Raw genomic sequence first — 22,702 nt, forward strand, 5'->3', positions numbered from 1 at the left:
GCTAAAATAAACAAATTGCAAAGACTTGGGAACAGATCTCTCTAAAACACAAACCACGAGCTTCCCCAAGGGCTTACACCTTGATGCATTTCTGCCCAGAGCTTTTCACAGAAAGACAGAGCATCCCAGAATTGCACCCCTGCCTGCACACACCAGGCACTGATACCTGGGGGGTCATCACACCGGTATTCTGAGACAATAGAGGCAGTTTCATATATTGGTAAACTATAAAACCACATGTATCCCATACCATCAGCAGCTAAAATAGCTTGATGCAACCTGATTTAAAATTTCTAATGAAAGCGTTACCCAAAGATTATTTTGTTGGGGCTTTATTCAAGAGCTCATTAAAGCTTTCAAATCAGAGAACAGTAGTAAGATAACAAAAAAGCCTGGAGCACGAATACTCTTTCACAGCATTAATATCTTGAATTACCCAAGTAGGGCTTGGATTTTAGAAAAGCAAGGTTTGCAATAGGAAGTAACTCCATGCAAACATGGCAAAGTATCAGCCTAAGTATGAACCACACAAATACAATTAAAGAGTTTGTAGGCTTTTAAGTATGCTTCCCTGCAGGGCTCCTTTAAAGTAGGTTGTCTTATCTGAAAGGAATCGCATGTGGCATATGAAATACAGAAAAACAAACGTACAGCAGGATATATATGATTTAGTACTGAAACAGAAAATTTAGAAACATTAAAAAAAAAAAAAAAGAGAGAGTAGAAAGAAGCCCCTACACTCCAGAAGCCTGTATGTTGTGAGCAGGTGTAGTTTGATTAAAGATCTACATATGGAAGACAAAGGTTTCTTTAATTTAAGCCACAACCAAGGAAACAACATTACGTCCATCAGGTCTTTTCTATTAAATCCACATATCACTTCATACTTCGTTCAAAATGTATAAAGCCTCTATTTGTTTTTTTCTTGTGAACGATTTGCCTTGCAATAAAACTCTCATAAGATAGCAAGAAGCTGGGGTTCAAATTTGCATGGAAAATTCTTATTATTTCTCAAGCACCCTCGAACTTGGCACTGCATACTACTTGAATATAAATATGTGCTGAAAAAAAACCCCCATACTCCACAAAAAAAATTACCAACAAACATTATCAAGAGCAGGAAATTGGTTTAGGGTTTGTTGGGGTTTTTTTTTTGGTGAGCTTCAAAAGAATTTTTGGGGAAAACTTTAGAGAGAAAAACTCCAAACACAACAGGTAACACGAACTGAAAAAGAACAATACAGATTAACACGCCAACACATCAAAAACAAGACTTAAGAATTTAGAAACAGAAAGCTCGGCACAAGCTTCAAAGCCAAGTTTAAAGGTTACTCGGCAAGAGAAAGGAGTGAACAGAAAGTCCAAAGCAGTGAGAGGTGATTCAGGTTGCTTAGTCCTGCCAGAGAAAGGACTTTTGTTACAATTAAGGTGGAAGATCACCAGAACACAAAGAGTTGTAGCAGTTACAGCAGAATGGAATTAATTTTCAAAGGATTAAAAAAAAAAAAAAAAAAAACACACCCAAACCCAACCGCCCCAGTAAGAAGTGTTGTGCAAAAATACACAGAGTTGTTTCTATCTTGTCTATCTTGGGCCTTTGAATTAGAAAGCTGGAATTCCTATTTGGGTTAATTTCCTTCTCGGAAGATGCAGCAAAGTCTGCCTTCGCTGCCTGCACACCTGGCACTTTCTTTGGAATGTGCAAGATTTCAATTGACGTGTTGAGACATTGTCTGGAGAGCTGCTCCTGTTCTGACCTAATTACATATTTTCTGGTATCATTAACACAGACATCTTGCTCTCCTGTAACCCAGCTGGACATTTGCTGGGGAAATTCACTATTGGGATTCCACTACCCGTCTCCGCAAAGCTGTCGTAAGTGAAATCACAGAATAACTTCATGTCGCATCAAAAATTTTTACGGGAGAGAAAAAAACTTCTAGATCTTCCCTTTAATACTTCTGAAGGAAAGTTCCCTGTCTGTTGAGAGAAGGAAGAAAACAGCGACGGAAAACAGAGAGAAAACATAAAGCTGAATTTGTTGAGGGCTTTCTAGACGTATGCTTTTTACGCTTCCTGCACTTCAAAAAATTCTTTGCAGAGGAACTACTTTCTTAGCAGGATATGTCTCTGCCCTCGCTACGTTAACTCCAGATACCTCTTCGTTAGGTCGATTTTAGGTTTTAGCTTCACAGTGTTTGTCAGGTCCTTCATACCTCACCTTCCAGTTTGGATAGGGCCCCATTTTGGCCAAAAGCAAGCAGAAAACGCACTAGGAGTTCAGCCAAAATCACCTGTACTGAGCTCCGTCATTCTGTTCAGGCGCCACCTTTGATCAATCCCTCCCTGTTTTGCAGCCTCAGAAGTTTGACGCTGCTTTATCAGGAGCAAGTAGAAGCAGAAGTTATGAAATCTAAACGACTTAATTGCTCATCTCTCAGTAACAAAAACTACATCAGAGATGATTCACTCTCTCTGCCTGATACACGAAGTCAGGCGGAAACTTTCAACAATGAATTGGGTAGATAAGGCAGTTCAAAGTATATTCTACCACCCTTGCCCGTGCAAAGGAGTTAAAAGATTTTTTTTCATGTGTGCAGCTTAGCCACCAGACCTGAGAGGGAAGAGAAGGGGGCTCTCAGCGATTTAATCAAGACTGTGTTACTATTCCACAACAGCTCAGCTTACTTGCCATTGTTTTAGGCAAGCGCCAAACAAATGGACAAGCGCCAGACTTTCAGAATGCATGCCAAGAAAGAGTAAAAAAAGTTAAATAGGAGACCTCATCCCTAATACCCTTCAGGAATGAATGACCTACTTGGACTTCTCGGTGCCTTTCAAAGTTTTCACACTTCTTTCTGTCCTGCCATTTACCTGCAAAAGAAACAAAACACACAGCAACAGCCTGAGTGGCAGGCAGCACAGGGGGGAAAAAATAAACAAGTAAGCCAGATTTCAGCAGGACAGCAGGAACTGTGCAGTCCACGACCCAGAGCTTCTCGTGAACAGCAGAATCCAGGAAGCTCGCTTTCTGCAGAGCTCTGCCCGTAGGTTGAGCTCCCATGCACATATTACTGATGCCTAACGAGAGTGCAGTTCTCACTGGTTGTTCCCTCAGTGCAGATGCTAGAAAGAACTTAACCTCTTTTGGTGCAAAAAGGTGTTTCAAAGACATGAAAGAAACCATCCCCAAACCTTTCATATAATGTTATTAAAACCTCTGACAAATCAGGCTGAAATTGGTTTATCGATTTAAAGATTAATTTTTTTCCAGGGATGAAACATACATAAGCTTTACCATGTAAGCACTATTTCTTAGGAACCACAGTGAAAATGAAGTGGTCCGCATGAGGTATTTGGCCACCTCAACCACATAAACCTCAGTGCATCGATGTTCTTACTACACGCACTCACACTTCAAATTTCATAGGAAAGTAACGATATTACTGACCGAACTTTAATGACCTTAAATTCTATTAATCCAAGATTATGTTTAGTGGATAATAAATATTTCCAAAGGGCATTAGAAACAAGCTTGTGAAACAGCTGCAGAGCTGTGAAATAACATTACACCGAGGTGCAGCTACAGAGTCACACAGGAACTAAAAACTAGGACTTCAGTAGATACCTAAATCCCCAGTATATGAATGTGAAACGTATCCCGCCATAATCAAAAGCTGCTGTGTACTAAACTTGACTTTCCTCCTGCAACCACGTGCAGAAGCATAGATTGGTCGAGATGGACGCCCCTCACAATTTACTTGAACACAAGCAACCCTGACGTGCTTTGAGGGTGAGCACAATAAAGGTGTAAGAGCAGAAGCTGGGACTGCAGGGTTCTGTGCCCAGATCCACTACACACCTCCCTGGGTGATATAAACAACTTGCAGAGGTCCTGGGTATCACAGTCAGTTTGTAAGGAATTAATAACATCTGTCCTTCCTACCTTTTATAGATTCTGGCAAGGCCTTATTCATTACTGTTGGTTAAAAGAAAAAGAGAGAGTACCTCAGACATGAAGTTCTGTGAAGAGGCACATTAGGCACATTCCAGGATGAACGATAAATCCAGTTAAAGCGTCCCTGATTCCTATTTGAGGTGGAAAAAAACCAACCTGTTAGTCTATTTTCCTATCATCTTTTGTCACCTGGCATTCATTAGCACTCTAAATGCTCCTTATTTTTAAGAAAATTTTTAACAAAGCCACTGATGTATGTGAAGGGTAATGTGTATATCAGGAAAATCTAAGCTTTTTCCTTGATAAAAAAGCCCACACATGCTTTTCATTCTCTTTGATTTCTCCTCCTCCACCCCCAAATTTCACCGGAGGGTTAAAAAAAAACACAACACAAAAACAAACCAACCGCCAAACAAAAAATACACTTGGTCAATCAGTAACAGTTTTCAGAAGCATCTTTAAATAGTTTTGATATGATTAAAGCACAAGTTAAAGCATGCGCTCAGTGTGTATTGTATCATGGCTCATGCGCTACAATATCACAGTGTTTGCCAGTCGCATTTGCATCAAGTGTTGCAGTTCTAAAAAGCCAGCACAAGTTACCAGCGGTGAGTAGTCTCTCAGCAGTCTATCAGATTTACAAGGAAAGGAAAGGAAAAGGGAAAATAATATACATGCACTCCTTCTAAAGGTATGGATTTTTACATGATACCAAATCATGTGAGAACACTTTGGACTCCAAAAGAATCACAGCTTCATCATGTCAGCGAGTCAAACTGCATATTCAGTCTCCTCCTACTAACTGCAAATCTCATTGTTTTTCCACGATCTCTATAGAGTTCCTTCCAAGAAGGATATTTTAAAGCATTTTTTAAATGAAAATAGTAAGCTAAAATGCCAAATATATCTCATAAGCTCAAGTTCCCTGTAGAAAAACTTGTGTGTAGCTGAACACTGGCAAACCGGCCCAGCAGAGCTTCCATGCCGTGCATTTTACATTTGACACAGAAGAGAACAGAAGCTTTTTTTAAAATCCAAAAATAAGCTTGGGACAAAGAGCATGCAGCTAACGATGCTAGCACTCCAGTGTGGGACACAGGCTGCAAGCACAGAGTACACACAAAGAACAGAAGCATTTAAATCTTTTTTATAACTCAGAATAAATATGTTGGGAACCACAAGTGTTTATAAGGAGTAAACAGATACCAGCTACTCATTGGTTCAAAAAAAAAAAAAAAAAAACCACAAAAAACAAAGAGACATCAAATTAAATCAGAAAGAGGGAGGTTTAGAACAAATAAAAGCTAGCACTGCTTCTCTGGGTTTGAGGTGAAGCTCGTAATGCCTCAGTGCAGGATGCTACAAGTACTGGACGTGTACTGGACTCAAGAAGAGAACCGTGAAGCTTATGAGAGAGAGCTCCGTAGCGGCTGCTCAGTGAGACAATACCCGTGACTCCTGAAACCACTCAGAATATTTTAGGTCACTACTTTGCCCCGTTCTTCCCGAGACACCAATCTGGCAGTTTTTAGGGAGGAGATCAAATACGACTACTCTTATGTACTCCTGCGAAGGAAAACCCGCTCTCAGCGCTGAAACAAGAGACCTGTAGTAATGGCGAGCTCATCCTGTGCCAACCTCTCCTTACATCCGCCGGGAGCAGAGGTCGCCTCGAGTTTGTCACGGTTCTCCTAAGGTGGATTAGCACCAGCCCGACTCCAACCCAGCCCAGCCCAGCTGCGGGACGCTGCGGGGGAGGGAAGAGCCGGACCTGCCCGCGGGGCCATTCCCGCCTCCCGCACATCCCCGAGCCCAACGCGCCACCAGAGAAAAGCCTGTTCCAAAGCATCCCCCTTCCGCCACGCCTCCAGCGCCGCCGGGCCCCGACGAGCACATTCACCCCCACGGACCCCGCCGGGACCCGCACCCCGCCTCCCGCAGCCTGCGGGGACGAGGAGAACCACACGCCCCGCGGCCGGGGGGTCGATTACCCCCCGCTGCTCCCAAGCTTGCCCTTCCCTCCTCGGCAGGTGCCGACGAGTCGCGGGCAGCGCCCCAACAGCCTCCCCCTGGCAGGAGACGGCGACCGCCTCAACTCCCAGGCCGGCAGCAGGCCGCCGCCACCCCGGGCTGTCAGCGGGGCGGCGGCCGGACACGGAGAATCTTCCTCCCCAGCGCGCCGCCCGCCCCGGCCTCCGCCCGGCGGCAACGCTTAGGAGAAACACGCGCGGGGTGCCCCGGGGCCCGCGGAGGCCGCTCTCCCGCCGCCGGGCCCGCAGCCGCCGCACCTCAGTTCACCTCACGGCCCCTCAGGGCCCGCCGCGGGGTGGGGTGGGGTGGGGCGGGGCGGGCGGCCGCACGCGGGGAGCCCGGGGGAAGGGGGGGTGGTGTGGGTGGGTGGAATCGCCGCCCGACCCGCGCTCACCTCGCGCGCCGCTGCTGCTGCTGCTGCTGCTGCTGCTCCTGGGGCGGCGGCGGCGGCCCCTCGACCCGGCCGCACCCCGCCGCGCGCACGCGCCCCGCACTCGCCGCGCGCAGGCGCCCTCCAGCCCCGCCGCCACCCGGAGGGCCCGCCAGGGGGCGCCCCCTCCGCCCGGGGCGGGGGGAAAGGACAGGAAAGCGGGGACGGGCTCCGCCGCTGCCGGGGGTGGGTGACCGAGTGTCTTCCTGGGCGTCGCCCCCCCCGCTGGGAGGCGAACACCCCCCCCCCCCCCCCTTGGGGTCCCCCGCTTCCGTGCCGCCCGTCACCTGGTCGGTACCGGCCCCTCGCAGTTTCACGCCTGTAAAGGCCTTTGCGGAGGAGGACGCCCGGTCCCCGCTGGAGCCGCAGCCGGCGATGGCGTTTCCCTCCTGCCCGCAGTCGCCATCTCCCTCCCCGCTCCTCCGGGCCCGGCGCCCCTTCCCCGCCGCCGAGGGAACGGTTAAGCTCAGCTCAGCCTGCTCCCGCCGGGCCCGGCTCCCCCAGGGAATGCCGGGGTCAGGCAGAACGCCGCCATGAGCACACCGGCCCCGAGGAGACCGGGCACGGGCTGCAGCCAAGGGGGCTCCTCCCGCGGTCCTGCCCCAGCCGGGCACCGGCGAGGGAGAGAGAGGTGGCGGGGCTCAGCCCGCCGGTCGGGAAACTCAGAGTCACCTTTGCTCTGGGTTTTTATTACTTGCCCCTTCCAAGCGGGACAGAGGCCGTGCTGCAGCCAGCACAGGGCTCCGGGCCGGGCCCGCTCCTCTGGGGCTGGTGCCGGGGTTCCCACTGGCTCCGGAGCCAGCACCGCTCGCTGTCAGTTGCTCGGCGTTCCCATCTCCAGCTCCTCGTCTTCATCCTCAGACCAGCTCAAGCTGTCATCCGAGTCCTCCCCCGGTGCTGCCCCGGGCTCCCCGCCGTCGGCAACCTCCTTCTCCTGCTCGCCCCGGGGCTGGGGCCTGCTACTGGGGAGCTCCAGCCTGGCCCAGGAGCCAGGGCTGGCTTTGCAAAGCGTGATCTCCACCTTGGTCGGGACCATGCTCACAAAGCTCTTCTCTATTTGGATGACCTCGAGAGAGAAAAACGTGTGGTGAGAGGGAGGGTAGGCAGCACACGCTCATCCTTCCCCTCATGGGCAGCCTCTCCTTGTCTGCTGGGAGACAGAGCCGGATGGAAGCTGGGCTCCAGCTCAGCTTCAGGGTGCTAGGTCACAGAATCACAGAATGCTATGGGGTTGGAAGGGACCTCTGGAGATCATCCAGCCCAACCCCCTGCCAGAGCAGGTTGCACAGGAACGTGTCCAGGTGGGTTTGAATGTCTCCCAAGAAGGAGACTCCACCACCTCTCTGGGCAGCCTCTTCCAGGGCTCTGCCACCCTCAAAGTGAAGAAGTTCCTCCTCGTGTTTAGATGGAACTTCCCATGTTTGAGTTTGTGCCCGTTTCCTCTTGTCCTGTCACTGGGCACCACTGAAAGAAGACTGGCCCCATCCTCCTGACACCCACCCTTTAAGTATTTATAGGTGTTGATCAGATCCCCCCCCAGCCTTCTCTTCTCCAGACTAAACAGACCCAAGTCCCTCAGCCTCTCCTCATCAGAAATGCTCCACATCCCTGCAGTGGTGATGGTGCTGAGCTCAGGAGGGCCCAGCTGCCGTGGCAGCCGCAGCGCAGCCTTCTCCCTGGGGCAGCGAGCTGTGGGGAGGCAGGGGTGTACCCGCCAGGTGTACCCACCGCCGGCAGCACGCTCTGCGGCCCGCGGGCACAGGCAGCACGCGCCAGAAATGAAGGCAAGAAATGCACATGCAAATTGCCCCGTCTCGCTGCTCCTCCCCAGCCAGCGGCTGCGAGACGGGAGAGCGAGTGTCTCGGCAGGATGGCAGGGGGAGACAGGGACCTGCTGGGCCAAAGACCCTTTGGGGCACCCTGGGACCAAACCCAGAACACCTACAGAGCCGGCAGCGACATCCAGCTCTGCTCTTAGTCCAGGATCGACTAGTGCCGCCGCTGGCAGCCTCCAAAACAATCCTCCTCACAACTCCTAAGGCATTTCCTAGCAGAGGAACACTTCTCATCACACTGTGTCAGTTCTATGATTCTATGAGATGGCTATAAATGCCAGCACCTGGGCAACCTGTCCCCAGACAATCCCAACAAGAGCAAGCCAGTGCCGTGGCAGCACTTAAAAGCAAGTAGCCAGGGTGCCTCAGGTAGTGCAGAACAGTCAGGTGGGCTGTCCTGGTTTGAGCAACACAGGACTAATTTCTCTTCAAATGCTTGGGAAAACTGCACTTTTAGAACACTCTAGTGTCTGAATTCGGGAAAATATTTACTTTACAGCCAGCTCTGGGGTGCAGGTTTCAAGGTCTTGGTGTTTCCGAGCTCCCCAGGTGTGAGGATGAGGAGGAGCGAGACCCGGGCACTTGACCCAAGCTGCCAATGGGGTTATTTCATACCAGCAACATCACATCCAATATAAATTAGAAAGCTTGCTGAGGAGTTCTCTCTCTCTCCCCCTTGCTGGCTGGGATTCTGACAACTCCTTGCCCCGGTGCCAGAGCCCTGAGCCCTTCCCTTCCTCCCAAAGCCGCGGGTCTCCCGTTGGCTGTCGCTGCAGGGAGTGCATGGCGTCCTGTGATGGGATGGGCTGGGGACAGTCCTTGTGGATTTTATATTGGTATCAGGATTGATAGTGGTTCTTTAATATTATTAATGTTTATTATTGTTTATTATTTAGTCTTATTCGACTCAATCTGTTTATATTTCAACTCTCAGGTTTCTTTATTTTTTTCCCCCGATACCCCTTCCAGGGTGGGATAGGGGTCATCAGGGGATAAAATAATTGTCAAAATGACAATAAATTGCTTTGGGTTTCTGAAATTATAGCACAGGCACCCAGCCGAGGTGCAGTCCTGGCGTGGCTCCCAGGGGGTGCTACCACTATGGGATCAACAGAGGAAAACCTAAGTTCATCAGCAGCCTCTGCTGCTGTAGAAAACTGGAGCTGTGGGGAGAAACGGGTCCTCTCTGCTGTGACAGCCGTGGTAGACCTGTGGTTCTCCGCAAGGCTTTGAGAGCTGGCAACGAATCGCGCCAAGGGGGGAACTGTGAAATGGCTGTTTGTTCCACAGATGGGCCAGCCAGGGAAGAGACGACGTCCCCGGGGCCACAGCATTTCTATCTCATTTCTTCTCTAATACAGTCAAAGTCTGCCTCACGCTCCATGCACGGAAGGACTGTGCAGAAATTGCAGCAACAGCCATTTTGCTGCTTTTTTCAAAAGTCTGAGAATCCTGACTATGCAGAGAGTAATTTTCCTTACTGGGAGGGAGGGTTTGGGGCTGCAGACGCTTCTCCCAGAGCACAGGCTGCCTCGCAGCATAGCAGCCCAGCCCCGCGCAGACTACTGCAATAGGAAAATCAAGTAAACAGGATCTTACCCCCCAGAGATCCAGTTCCGCCTGGAAAATCTTATTCCCTTCAAAGATGATGTGAACCTCAAGCTGAAAGACCAAGAGAAAAATGGGACCTGAGTGGGTAGTGCAGCACTGCCGGAGCTCTTCCCCCAGGCAGCGCAACTGCCTTCCAGCACTGTAACGCATCCCGCATCCCGGCTCCGGTGTAACGCTCCCGCAATCCATCCCCTCAGGGAGCATTTCACCCCCTTCAGAGCACGCCAGGTTCACCTCTGCCACCAGTCGAGGGATTTAAGGCCAGCAAAGCCACCCCCTGGGGCTGAAAGCCACTGAGCCAGAGCGGGCAGATGCTGCTGCAGCAGCGAAGCCACCGGGCTCTCATTGGGCTTGGGGACGGCCGGTCAGCAGTGCCAGCCCCAGCTGCAGCAACAGAGCAAACAGGCCACCAAAGAGTGCCAGACACTGGCCTGGCTCATCAAAATCGGGTGCCATGAAAGGCCTCATCCCCGGCCCCACTCACCATGGTGCGGTTGGCTTTCACACTGCTGAGGGCGGGCAGGGGGTTCTTGGCATAGACCGTCACCACCACCTGGCTGCTGGTTTGGTGCCAGTCCTGCCGGCACGACACCGTCTTCTTGTCCTGCTGGGGAGAGGAACCCGTCATGGCAGAGTGTCTAGCCCAAGCACACCCCAAACAGAGGTGGTGTCTGAGCTGGAGGATGCTCCTTTGCAGAGCACCGGCTGAGGTTGGTATCACCTGAGCAAGATCAAACCCTGCCTTTCGTGCAGGTTTCTGAGGGGAGGTGGTTCATGCAAAGCTGGGCAGCCCCTGCCAGGTTGGCCCATGCAATATGGGGCATCTGTGCTGTGCTTGGGGTTGCTCCAGAAGGGCGTGTTAAGACCAGAGACATCCCCTTCTCATTCCAGAGTCATTCTGCTGTGCCCAAGCTCATAGGCACTGTGCACTGTCAGGGAACTCAGTCCAGAGGGCAGTGCAGGGGCTGTTGCTGGACATGGACATTTGAGAGCCAGAGAGGGACTCTTTGTCAGGAAATGTAGTGACAGGACAAGGGGTAATGGTTTTAAATTGGAAGAGGGGAGATTTAGATTAGATATTAGGAGGAAATTCTTTCCTGTGAGGGTGGTGAGGCACTGGAACGGGTTGCCCAGGGAAGTTGTGGATGCCCCATCCCTGGAAGTGTTCAAGGCCAGGCTGGATGGGGCTTTGAGCAACCTGCTCTAGTGGAGGTGTCCCTGCCCATGGCAGGGGGGTTGGAACTCGATGATCTTTCAGGTCCCTTCCACCTCTAACCATTCTGTGATTCTATGGATCATGCCACCACACTAAATTTGGGAGACAGATGAGCCCCAACTGGCCATGTTTCACCTTTCTCCCACAGGACCCCAACCTCATCTGTGCTACAGGCAGCTTTGGCCCCACCAGGCATTTCTGAGCATCACCAGGATACAAGACCCCCCCACAGCCCTCAGCTTTGCCAGCCAAAGAAATGCCCAGGAGGAAACACAGCCCCAAACTCAGGTGACAATTAGCAAAAAGCATGCGCATTGTAACATCCCCCTTCATTCACTGCAGCCTCCTTTATATCCACTCTTATGTTTTCTGCTCCAGGACAAAGAACCGTACCCGGCACTGGTGAGGCCCCACCTCCAGTGCTGGGTCTGTTTTCAGGCCCCTCATAACAGGAAAGACATTGAGGGGCTGGAGCGTGTTCAGAGAAGGGCAACGGAGCTGATGAGGGGTCTGGAGCACGAGTCTTGTGAGGAGCTTCCTATTGCACGTCTGCCCATTGGGCGTGAGAGCTGAAAAGTTTTGTGAATGCAGGAGCAGGGTTTTAACCAGCGGGTGGGTGAAGATTAGACATGCAAACCCTGCGCGGTGATCTGTCGGCAATTGTGAAAATTAAGACAATTAAACGCAGAAACACGTGCGAATGCACAGCAAGGGAAGGAGAACTGCTCAGGTGCCGGTGACGGCACCTTGCTCACAGGAGTCGCCCCCGCTGAGAGCCCCCTTACCCCCTTCCCCGTCCAGCAGTGCCGCCCGCTGCTGCAGCCCGGCTGCTCCAGGAAGGCGCTGAAGTCCGTTGTTTTGACCCCACAGCAGCTCCAGTACTTCATCCTGGGGAGAGCGGGGTGACCTAAGCAGGGGGTGCCTGCAGGAACGGGAGAGGGAACCCCAGCGGGCTTTGGGGTGGCGGGGGAGAGGGGCTCAGAGCCAGCAGCTCCCCCCTGCCTGCCTGTCACCCAGGGGGGTGTCACCCACGGCTGCAGCGAGTGTGCCGCTGAGCCCGCACAACCTCACGAAGCAGCACTGTCAGCCCTCAGCAGGGTCGGTTTGCTCCCTGGTAAAGCATTGTTTCTTACCCCTCATGAAAGACAGGAACGCCAGGATGGAAAGTACAAACCTCTGTGTTGCTCTCTGCGCCCTGGTAGATCTGTGGAGCGAGAAGCAGAGGAAAGTTTGGGCTGTGCCTCTAGCAAAGCACAGCACAGTGCAGCCAGGTGCCCGCCTGTTGGTGCCCATCTCCACGGAAGGTGCAGCACAATGCCCAACATCACAGAATGCTATGGGGTTGGAAGGGACCTCTGGAGATCATCCAGTCCAACCCCCTGCCAGAGCAGGTCCACCCAGAGCAGGTTGCACAGGAACATGTCCAGGTGCGTCTGGAATGTCTCCAGAGAAGGAGACTCCACCACCTCCCTGGGCAGCCTTTTCCAGGGCTCTGCCACCCTCACAGGAAAGAAGTTACTCCTCATGTTTAGGTGGAACTTCTTATGTTCAAGTTTGTGCCCGTTCCCTCTTGTCCTGTCACTGGGCACCACTGAAAAAAGACTGGCCCCATCCTCCTGACACCCACCCTTTAAGTATTTATAGGCGTTGATCAGATCCCCCCTCAGCCTTCTCTTCTCCACACTAAACAGACCCAAGTCCCTCAGCCTTTCCTCATCAGAGAGATGCCCCAGGCCCCTCATCATCTTTGTAGCCCTCTGCTGTCCCCTCTCCAGCAGTTCCCTGTCCTTCTTGAACTGGGGAGCCCAGAACTGGACCCAGTGCTCCAGATGGGGCCTCCCCAGGGCAGAGCAGAGGGGCAGGGTGACCTCCCTCGACTCACCCTTTTGCTGGGTCCGGCATCTGAGGCCTTGTTCTGGGACTGTGCTCAGCCCGGGACTGACCGGGTCTCAGGGCAGCCTCACAGGGACTCCCGTGTCACCTCCGCCACCCTGGCAGCAGCCCTTCCCTGTGCCCGCTCCCAAACACAGCCTGGTCCCAGCCTGTGGCTGGGCAGTACCAGGACAGCGGGCAAATTTGGACACCACGGAAACTCACTCCGAGGTTCAAGGGGCCATTTTTCCATCCTGTCCCTTCCCCTCCTTCCCAGAGGGTGTCAGCCTCATGTCCCCATCCACCTCCCACCTTTCGCTCCCTGCCCTCTCCGCTGCTCTCCACGCGTGGTCCCTCCGGCCAGGCAGAGGGTCCTGCACAGGGCGGCCTTGGGGCAAGACAGAAAGTGGGCTGCGCTGCACTAATTAAATGCAGGTGGGAATTATTCCATATACTTTGTACCTACATGCCCGTACCCTGAATATGTTCTTATATTTCACCGCAAGCAATTGGCAGCGGCGAAACGCAAATGTAGCACCAACCCAGGAATCCTTTTGCAGGAGGTGGCTGAGAGGCGACAGAGGCAGCTGCTCCAGGGACGGGATGACCGGGAACAGCTGGAAGCGGTGGGCACCGCCACCTCCCACCCGCCCGGCACCCTGCCCCGTGCATGGTGGCCGCTGAGAGACAGGCCCCCCTGACGGACCTGCGATGCTCCTGGCCACGGGGGCGCAGACCACGCAAAGAGGGGACTCTGCCGGGGACTCACCGCCTTGCAGGCTGCGTTCTTGCAGGTGGTGCCAGCTCTCACCCGGGCAGCCGTCTCCCCTGCGAGAGCAACACAGCTTCACCCCGGGCCGCATGCCTGCCCCCTAACCCTGCTGCCGCCAGCCCCCCCAGCCCAGCCCGCCGCAACAGGCTGCCCAGACGCAGCTGGGAGGGCTGGCAGGGAGCTTAGCATGCAGTCCCCCACCACCCCGTGCCACCCGCCGGCTCGTCACTACCTGCACAACCGCCCTCAGGTGCCTCATGCTCGGAGGAGGGGTTCAGCTTCTCCAGCGCCTGCTCCAGAGACCTGGACACTTTAATGGGCAGCAGTTGTCTTGGCTCATCGGAGCTGGGAAACAGCAGCAGCAAAGGCCCGGTGGGTTGGTGTTTTGTTTTTTTTTTTTTCTTTTTTTTTTGCAATTTAAGTGTCGTTGCCTCTCCTGAGGAAGCAGCAGGGCAGGACACGGGCAGAAGAAGCGGCACAGCAGGGTGACACTGTTGGCTGAGCTCGTCTCACCTTGGTCTTTCCTGCTGCATCTTCTCAGCTGATTTTGGTCCTTGGATGATGAGCTCCTCCACTGGTTTGGGCTTCAGCTTGCCTGATGTCTCCTCTTGGCCAAAAGGCTCAGGGGGCTTCTCCTTGCTGTGAAACCCCTTTGTGCATCCCTGAGCAGCAGAGGCAAGCCTGATGCCTGCTTTGCCCACCCTAACCCGGCGGCTGCTCCCAAACCCTGCAAGTTTCCGTGCTCTGGTGGCTTTGCGTCCTGCAGGGATGGGCTCTGACCCTGCACCAGGGCAGGGGCTGCGTCTGCAGGGATCGCCAGGGACAAGACGGTGCGGCAGCCTCACCAGAGCCATGGCAGGCTGGTGTCAGCTCTGCTGCACGCTGGCCTGGCAGCTGAAGGGCAGCAAGAGCCTCCCCCACGTCCCCAGGCCTCTGCTGCCTCCTTCCCTCCCCCCTGAGCTGCTCGGACATTCGCAGCTGTGCTGGCGCTTGGGGCATTTGTCTTCATCCCGCAGGATCCCGGTGGGGGACCACAGCCCCTTCCGGCAGCCTTCTCCAGGGGCGCCTGCCCCACACTTTGGGAGCAGCTCCCTTGCTTGCAGGCTCCTTGGAAGCAGATAGGGAATTCCCGACCGGCAGGGCGGGGGGGAGCAGCCTTGGCGCGGCATGAGGACAGGGCAGGGGCAAGGAGGAGAGGGTGGAGGAGCAGCAGGCGCGTTTCGGCTGGCGTGCCACTCACCTTTATGGAGAGGAACTCGGAGAAGTCTGTCGTGCGTTTCTTGCAACAAGACCAGCCCTAGCACCGGGAGGTGACAAACCGGTCAGGCGTGGGCAATCCCGCCAGGCACAAGGTACCTCCCTGCGGCTGCAGCCCCAGCTCCGGCCCCACTCACCTTCAGGGCATCGTGGAAGATGGGGACGCCCGGGTGATACAGGCAGGAATCTGAAAAGGGAAAAAAAAAAATCAGGCAGAACCTTTCAGGAGGATCAGTGCTGCCCAGGAGCCACCCGTGACGCCTGGCAGCTCCTGCCCTGGGCTCGGCTCAGCCCTGCCGAGGCCTCTCTGGCCGAGGCTGTGGGCTGGGCAAGCGGCAGGCATTCCCGCTTGCCCCCGTGCAGGGCAGATGAGCCACTTACCCTCGGCGTTGTGCTCCGGATCGAACCTCTGCCCGCAGCCCTTGTTGTAGCACAGCAATGCCATAGCTCAGGCGTACTCGTGGCGTCCTTCACTCCTTCCACAAAAATCCCCTCGATCTCATCCCTGCCTGTGATCCCACCTCTGCTTCCCCGCAGCTTCCAGCCCAGGCGCTGGGAGGTGGCTTTGCCTATCTTTGGAGGCGGCCGGAGGAGGTGGCCGGTAACTGGAGAGCAGGCTAAAGATGGACATAGCAGCTCAGCAGCTGACGGGACCCGGCGCCCGCGTTATCTCGTAAGGCATTTCTGTCCTGCCCCTGCACCCAGCAGAGGGGGTGGGCACTGCGGGGTGACACCTGGGGCGGGCAGAGGACCTCCCAGCGCCTGCTCCCCGCCGGCATCCAGCATGAAGGCATTGGCACCACCCCGGAGCTCACACTCGGATCGGAGCAACCTGCAACTCCGCTTGACCAACTGCCCTCAGTTTCTTTAGCGTTTATAGAAGCAGCTGAAAGTTTCCTGGATGGGAAGGGAAGAGACTGCCCAGAGTCCCTGGGCAAAACCTCTGCTGATCCCCCCCCAGCCCCAAAAGGCATGACCATCTGCTGGACGGAGGTGCCTGCAGACCAAAGCGGCGTGGGTGGCCAAGACATCCTTCGATGCAGGGTCTTGTTCAGCCCAGGGGTGAGATCTGTCCCCTGGGAGATGGTTGCTGTCACAGAAGAAGAGCACATAAAGTTACATGGGCCCCCTGGACCCAGGAGGGGTTGGCTTGGACTCCCTACTCCCATTCTGGGACCCAAGAGTTTTCCTGTACAAACAGGAAACCCTTTTGAGATCAAAGGTTTTACTTAGCTCCTACAAGCATTTAAAACAAATATTATTTTCTTTTCGTTGCTCCTGTTTGCAGAGACAGGTGTTTCCTGGGCACTGCCCTGACCTGCTGGAGCACACAGCACCTGGAGAGTGTTTCTGCTCAGGAATCAGGTTTGACATAAGCCCTTGGCATTACCAGACAGCAGGCAGGTCCTACAGGCAGCAGCTGCCCTGGGAATCCACTTGGGAGGAGCACCCACAAGGTGCACCACGGCTGAGGTAACCCCATCACTGTCCCATGAGGTTTATTTAACCTGGTTAATCCCCCTACAGCAGCCTGCAGGATCTGCTGCCACCCCAAGGGGATCTCCAAAGTCCAGAGTTAGGATGAACCCTTGCCGAAATTCTGGACCTCACCAGGCAAATGACTCCGGACTCATTTCACGCTGCCCTGGTACTCCACCTCCAGCTCAGTTCTGCCATCCCCTCAAGATGCCCCAGCCAGCAGCAACCTCAGGCTTTTCCTTGTCACCTCCTTAGCAAGGAAGACGGCCCTGCTGGAGGGAAGGACACGTATCACCATCACGCCTCCTCATACCTGTGTATAAATCCACATCCAACCCAAAAAGCAAGGAGGGAAACGTGAGGGCACTGGGGAACCGTCGCACCAGCATGAGCCACACAGCTTCAAGCTGATGCCTTCTTCAAAGGACTGCAGCGCCTCAAGACACAGTAAATGACCCGGTGGTCCCAAAGGTGGGTAAAAAAACCGCTGCTGGCATCCAGAGCCTCTGCTTAGGTGTAAGGAATCACTTGGAACCCAAGAAGCTGGGCAGAGCCCTGTGATGGGGAAATTAGTGGTCCCGGGGGCTGAGCAGAGCTATAGGGTTTCAGATCTCCTTGTCCTTTCTGCGGGCTCTCAGCAGGGCTGCAGCTGTCACCGTCCCCGCGCCAGTGAGGATCCGGAGCTCGGGTTTCCTCACACACCCCGGAGAAAATGCCAAGAGGATGCTGTATCTGAGCCACACAGCGAGGCTGGCGGCAGGGGGATCAGCAGGTAGCTGGGGGGGCCGCGGCCGAGCAGAGCCCCCTCAGCACCCGCGGGGGGTGTCACTGCTCTGCCCTCGCTCCTCTGCTGCACCCCTGTGAACGCTGGCAGGGAACGAGGCAGCTGGAAAGACCTACTGGGAACACAGCACAGTGACTCACCAGGAATTGGGGTGTCCACAGCTCTCAGCCCAAGGGGAGACTCCCCAGGGAGGACAAGGCGAGGGGGGAGACAGACACAAGACATCCACCAGGAAACGGGGAAGACCTCCAGGGCAACTGCTCAGTTGGCCACCAGCAGACTCAAGGCCCTGCCAGAGCTGGTGCTTTTAAAATTAGGAAAAAGAGGAGGTGAGGTTGAAGTGATGGCAGGGAGCCTGCTGGACTGCACGTCCATCGCCCAGCACCTGGTTTGAAGCTGTGTCTTCTGGCAGCTGCATTTGGGCCGCAGGGCTGCGTTGCCGAGTCCGACCCTCCTCAGGGGCAGAGCTCCAAGTGAGTCAGAAGCCACCGCGTGAGCCAGCCGAGCAGGGCCAGTCGTGACCAACACGTTGGAAACAGCTCGCAAGGAATGGGCCGGCTGAGAATTAAAAATAAAGTCCCTTCGGTTTTACGTGCACTCACTTTGATATATATCAGAACAAAAAGGAGGCAGAAAAAAAAAAAAATAAAAAGGACCAATTGATTCTCAAACCCAACTTAATGTGTTTGCCCTGGAAGTGTCAGGGTCACTGCAGAACAGCCCCCCGGCGTCCTGGGGAGAACACGCTGGATGCCTCCAGGGAGAGAAACGCAGCTCGCTCCTGGCCCCTCAGCTGGGGGCAGCCGGAAGGGAGAGCATTTCTACAGCCTGGAGTAGTTCCCCCGCACAAAAGGCTAGTTAAGAGAAGGAAAATCCCTGACATAATGTATTACTGCTATATATGCTCCACAAAGCTAGTAGGCAGGATTTGTGTCTTAGTTATTTGGGAAATAAAATCTTCCCTGTAAGAGTTTGCGCTGAGCAATTCTACAACGGTTTTGCCTGGCTGCTCTTCTTCTGCCAGCGCTGCACAGGCTGCTGTCGTAGGCTCATAGAATCGTCTCTGTTGGAAAAGACCTTTCAGATCATCGAGTCCAACCATCAACCGAACTCTGATAAAAACCATCACTAACCCATGTCCCTCAGCACCACGTCTGCCCGGCTTTCAAATCCCTCCAGGGATGGTGACTCCACCACTGCCCTGGGCAGCCTCTTCTAATGTTTCACAACCCTTTCTGTGAAGAAATTTTTCCCAATATCCATCCTAAACCTCCCCTGGGGCAACTTGAGGCCATTTCCTCTTGTCCCATCGCCTGTTCCTTGGGAGAAGAGACCAACCCCCCTGGCTACACCCTCCTTTCAGGGAGTTGTAGAGAGCGAGAAGGTCTCCCCTCAGCCTCCTTTTCTCCAGGCTGAACACCCCCAGCTCCCTCAGCCGCTCCTCACAAGACTTGTGCTCCAGACCCCTCACCAGCTCCGTTGCCCTTCTCTGGACACACTCCAGCCCCTCAATGTCTTTTTTGTAGTGAGGGGCCCAAAACTGGACACAGCCCTCGAGGTGGGGCCTCACCAGTGCCCAGTACAGGGGGACCATCACCTCCCGAGTCCTACTCACCACACTGTTCCTGACACAGGCCAGGATGCTGTTGGCCTTCTTGGCCACCTGGGCACACTGCTGGCTCATGTTCAGCTGACAGTCGACCAACACCCCCAGGTCCTTTTCTGCCAGGCAGCTCCAGCCACTCTGCCCCCAGCCTGGAGCGTCCATAGGATTGGTGGGACCCAAGTGCAGGACCCGGCACTTGGCCTTGTTGAACCTCACACCATTGGCTTCAGCCCATCAATCCGACCTGTCCAGATCCCTCTGAAGAGCCATCCTACCCTCCAGCAGGTCAACACTCCTGCCCAACTTGGTGTCCTCTGCAAACTTACTGAGGGTGCACTCAGAAAAGGGCACAGCAGAACCAAAGCCCTTGTCCAAGAGGTCTGCACTGATTGTACTCAACAGCTCAGAGAACAGGTTTGAAAAAGACCAGAAAACCATTGGAAACGGGGCCATGGGCAATCTTCATCTCTCCACTCAAGAACTCCACCCTTCTGCAGCTTGGGTTATTACAGGGCTACGGTCCCAACACTCCAGTCTCGCTGAACAATTACACCTCCAGACTGGAATCAGCTGCCCAGCTGATGGTGATTTTTCTCCCCGTAGTTCAGGCAGCCTCTTGTTCCCAGAGATAATTTTGTCTCCTCAGAGTCGAGCTGCTAAAGGAGCCCAATTAAAGCCCTCGCTCTGAAAACGCACGCAATATTCCTCATCAGAAAGGACCCTTCAGTCCTCAACAGGAAATAGTCCAAAAAGAAAAGAGTTGAGCCTACTCCTAAAACGGAGTTTTGTCATTAGCTGGCATCCACGATAAAAACCTGCTGCCTGAAATAGCCCGAGCTAAGGGGAAATGTGGGGTTTTACAGGTTTTCCTTTGGAGGTCACCACGAGCTCAGGCAGAGCAGAGCGGCCGGGCTGGAGTGAGGGACAGTGTCCCAAAGGCAGCGTTGTGCCTGGCTGAGGTCCCTGCTTTCTTCCTCCTTCTTTGGCTACCTCTGGCCTTCGGCTCACTTGCCAGGTAGGCAAGCAGGAACCTGAGCTGTTCCCAGATGAGGGAACGATGGCTTCTTTCAACAAGGCCTCAGGAAATCACATCTTCCTTCTCACTGCGCCAGAAAAAAAAAAAAAAAAGAGGAAATGTTTGTCTACTGCTTTGACGTGACAAAATTATCCAGGTACCAGTTGGATTTTTCAGGCTTATCTTTGATTCTTGCAAATGCAGTCACTGTTGTTTAAGGGGAAGCTGCGTAAAAGCACAAGCTGTAACTTCCGAAGCCCACGAGCGACAGAGGTTTGAAGCTAGGAAGAAAGCAATAAGCACCAGGCTGCTCCTCAGTCCTTGGTCTGGTATGAACTGATACTGCGTTAAGTGCATTTTAAACGAGCTGATCAGATGACAGCAAAAGGCAAGGGTGTCTCTTCATGATAGTCATCATACTTCGTCACTCTGCAGTTACGTAAAAGCTGGCGACCTGGAAAAGCATTCCCTTCCCTGCACTGGCTGAACCTGGGCACATCACAGCAGCGCTCGTGGGGAGCGCAGCCTCCGGAGCTGCACCCCCCGCCTCACCCCGGCACCGTGGGCACCGACAGCAAACCCCATCGCGCTTCCGCAGACTCCAGCGGCTGGAAGTACTCCAAGCCGGGCAGCCACGCTCGCTCCCGTGCCCAGCCTCAAATGCTCCTGCGCTACAAGCAGTCCCTGGTGCCACGTCCTCCTGCGGCAGGCTCTGGAAACCCTAGTCACGGCTTGCTTCACAATTTCCTTACTAGAACCTGTCACAGGTTTTTCAGTCTCCTCCTTTAAAGCAAATGAGGATAGAATCATAGAATCACAGAATGGTTTGGGTTGGAAGGGACCTTAAAGATCATCCAGTGCCACCCCAGGCAGGGACACCTCCCACCAGACCAGGTTGCTCCAAGCCCCATCCAACCTGGCCTTGAACCCCTCCAGGGATGGGGCAGCCACAGCTTCTCTGGGCACCCTGGGCCAGGCTCTCACCACCCTCACAGCAAAGAAGTTCTTCCCCACATCTCATCTCAATCTCCCGTCTTTCAGTGCCAAACCCTTCCCCCTCCTCCTAAGGCTCCCCTCCCTGATCAAGAGTCCCTCCCCATCTCTCCTGGAGCCCCTTGAGGGACTGGAAGGGGCTCTAAGGTCTCCCCGGAGCCTTCTCTTCTCCAGGCTGATCCCCCCCCAACTCTCCCAGCCTGTCCTCACAGCAGAGGGGCTCCAGCCCTCCCAGCATCTCCAGGGCCTCCTCTGGCCCCGCTCCAACAGGTCCATGTCCTTCTGATGTTGGTGGCCCCAGAGCTGGAGGCAGCACTGGGGGGGTCTCCCCAGAGCTGAGCAGAGGGGCAAAATCCCCCCTCCTCGCCCTGCTGGCCACGCTGCTGGGGATGCAGCCCAGGATGCGGGGGGGGGGCTTTCTGAGCTGCCAGCGCACATAAATAAAGTAATAATAGTTACCTCTAGCATTCACACCAGGGTGTAGTTTCAGTCTTCTGTCTTCACTGTCACTGGATCTTCAATTTTCACCTCATACCAGTCTTGCCAGATGGACTTTGAGCAGTGTTAAATCCCTCCTTCCCCTGATTTTTTTTTTTTTTTTTTTTTAAAAACACACCCTGTTACCTATATCCCTTTTCCACCAGGGAAAGGCAGTGACCAGACCCATCCTTATGACACACTTGACTAGGACTGAGCAGAGTAGGGCTGAACTTTTGAGCTCTTTCTCTAAGGTGGCGACTTTTCTTTCGACTGCTCACAAGCAGCAAGAATGAGAGACAATGCAGGCACCTGGGTGTAACTTCACAGTTTCCTCTAACATTTCACACTTTGAAATTAAATGACGTCCTTCCCAAACACCCATGGCATTAGCAAATGTCTGCCAGCCACGTCCCAGCCACAAACCACAAGAAGAGATGCATCCTCTCTGCAGGGCAACAGAAAAGCTAAGCAGCATTCTCCCTGACTTACTTGAGATTCTGCAACATTTACTTATCCTAGCAAAAGTGCCAGGTGAAAACGAACTCTTCATACTGTACCTACAGGTAAGTCACAATCCTCCTGATAATCCCCATTGAACACTGTATCATCTCAGCAAGCCAGCTCCTACTGCTGATGCTTTCAAATGCGGAAAACAAACCAAGCAAAAGATGCGAGAGCATCAGCTGCAGCCTCTCTTCAATACAGCTCCATATCAATCATCCCACTCCTGGCTAATTATAAGCCATCAAGTGACAGGGGTAAACCAATAAAGCCTCCAGAGTGATTATTTCATCTTTCCCCACTTAGACCCCACTACAGGACCAAACCCTCATTTTCTTAAAGTTATTTCCTTGGTAACATTAGGCATCTGAAAATGTTTTCATCTTCCCTATTCTGTCACAAGGCTGTAAGGCAGCTATTCACGCTCTTTGGCTGTAACTCTTTCTCCCTCCCTTTCCCACCTGAATTTCTTCCCCCTCTGCTCCCCCCTCCCTGGCCTCAAGAGCTTCAGCGCAAGAACAACTCGCAGGAGGCTCCTGTCCCTACAGATTCCCCCATGTATTACACACGATCAAGACTCTGGTTGGCACTGATGGTCTGGAATCTTTCACCTCCTGCCCCAGCACAGGAGCCCCGTGGCCCAGGGCAGAGACAGACAACTCCGTGCCGCGCAGATGAGACACCGATCAGACTCACACCAACATGTCTTGTGCCTCACTTCTCTGCATCCCCCACCAGGCACATCCTCGGTGCATCAGGTGCATCAGCTTCCAAGACGCTGAAGGTCTCATTCCAGCACACAAATAAAACTCTGTAACAAGGAGAACCGTTAGAAAATTCTCAGGGTTGAATGCCCCCTTTA

At 53.7% G+C, this 22,702-nt stretch overlaps 1 protein-coding gene across 2 annotated transcripts; it reads right to left on the reverse strand.

The window, feature by feature from the left end:
- Positions 1–7,088: 7,088 nt before the first annotated feature.
- On the reverse strand, positions 7,089–15,653 carry ITGB1BP2 (integrin subunit beta 1 binding protein 2). Of its 2 annotated transcripts, none has more exons than XM_074147151.1 (11): positions 15,364–15,653; positions 15,120–15,169; positions 14,966–15,022; positions 14,239–14,387; positions 13,958–14,070; positions 13,723–13,781; positions 12,215–12,285; positions 11,867–11,969; positions 10,350–10,472; positions 9,854–9,916; positions 7,089–7,485 (listed from the first exon to the last, which is right to left on the reverse strand). In XM_074147151.1, the coding sequence occupies exons 1-11, from the start codon at positions 15,425–15,427 to the stop codon at positions 7,234–7,236; spliced, it is 1,104 nt and encodes a 367-aa protein (XP_074003252.1). In that variant the 5' UTR covers positions 15,428–15,653; the 3' UTR covers positions 7,089–7,233. The 2 variants fall into 2 exon arrangements, with proteins under 2 accessions (XP_074003252.1, XP_074003253.1); XM_074147152.1 differs by having other exon boundaries at positions 10,350–10,469; positions 15,364–15,536.
- Between the last annotated feature and the right edge of the window lie 7,049 nt (positions 15,654–22,702).

The sequence above is a fragment of the Numenius arquata genome, chromosome 5 (assembly GCF_964106895.1).
Source record: "Numenius arquata chromosome 5, bNumArq3.hap1.1, whole genome shotgun sequence".
NCBI classification, from domain to species: Eukaryota; Metazoa; Chordata; class Aves; order Charadriiformes; family Scolopacidae; genus Numenius; species Numenius arquata.

Coding starts and splice junctions, on each gene's coding strand:
- ITGB1BP2 (XM_074147151.1), bottom strand. CDS start 15,427: ATGGCATTGCTGTGCTACAACAAGGGCTGCGGGCAGAGGTTCGATCCG. Junction 14,388..14,965: donor CCGAGTTCCTCTCCATAAAG/GTGAGTGGCACG, acceptor TCTGCTGCTCAG/GGATGCACAAAGGGGTTTCA. Junction 12,286..13,722: donor AGAACGCAGCCTGCAAGGCG/GTGAGTCCCCGG, acceptor CTCGCTCCACAG/ATCTACCAGGGCGCAGAGAG.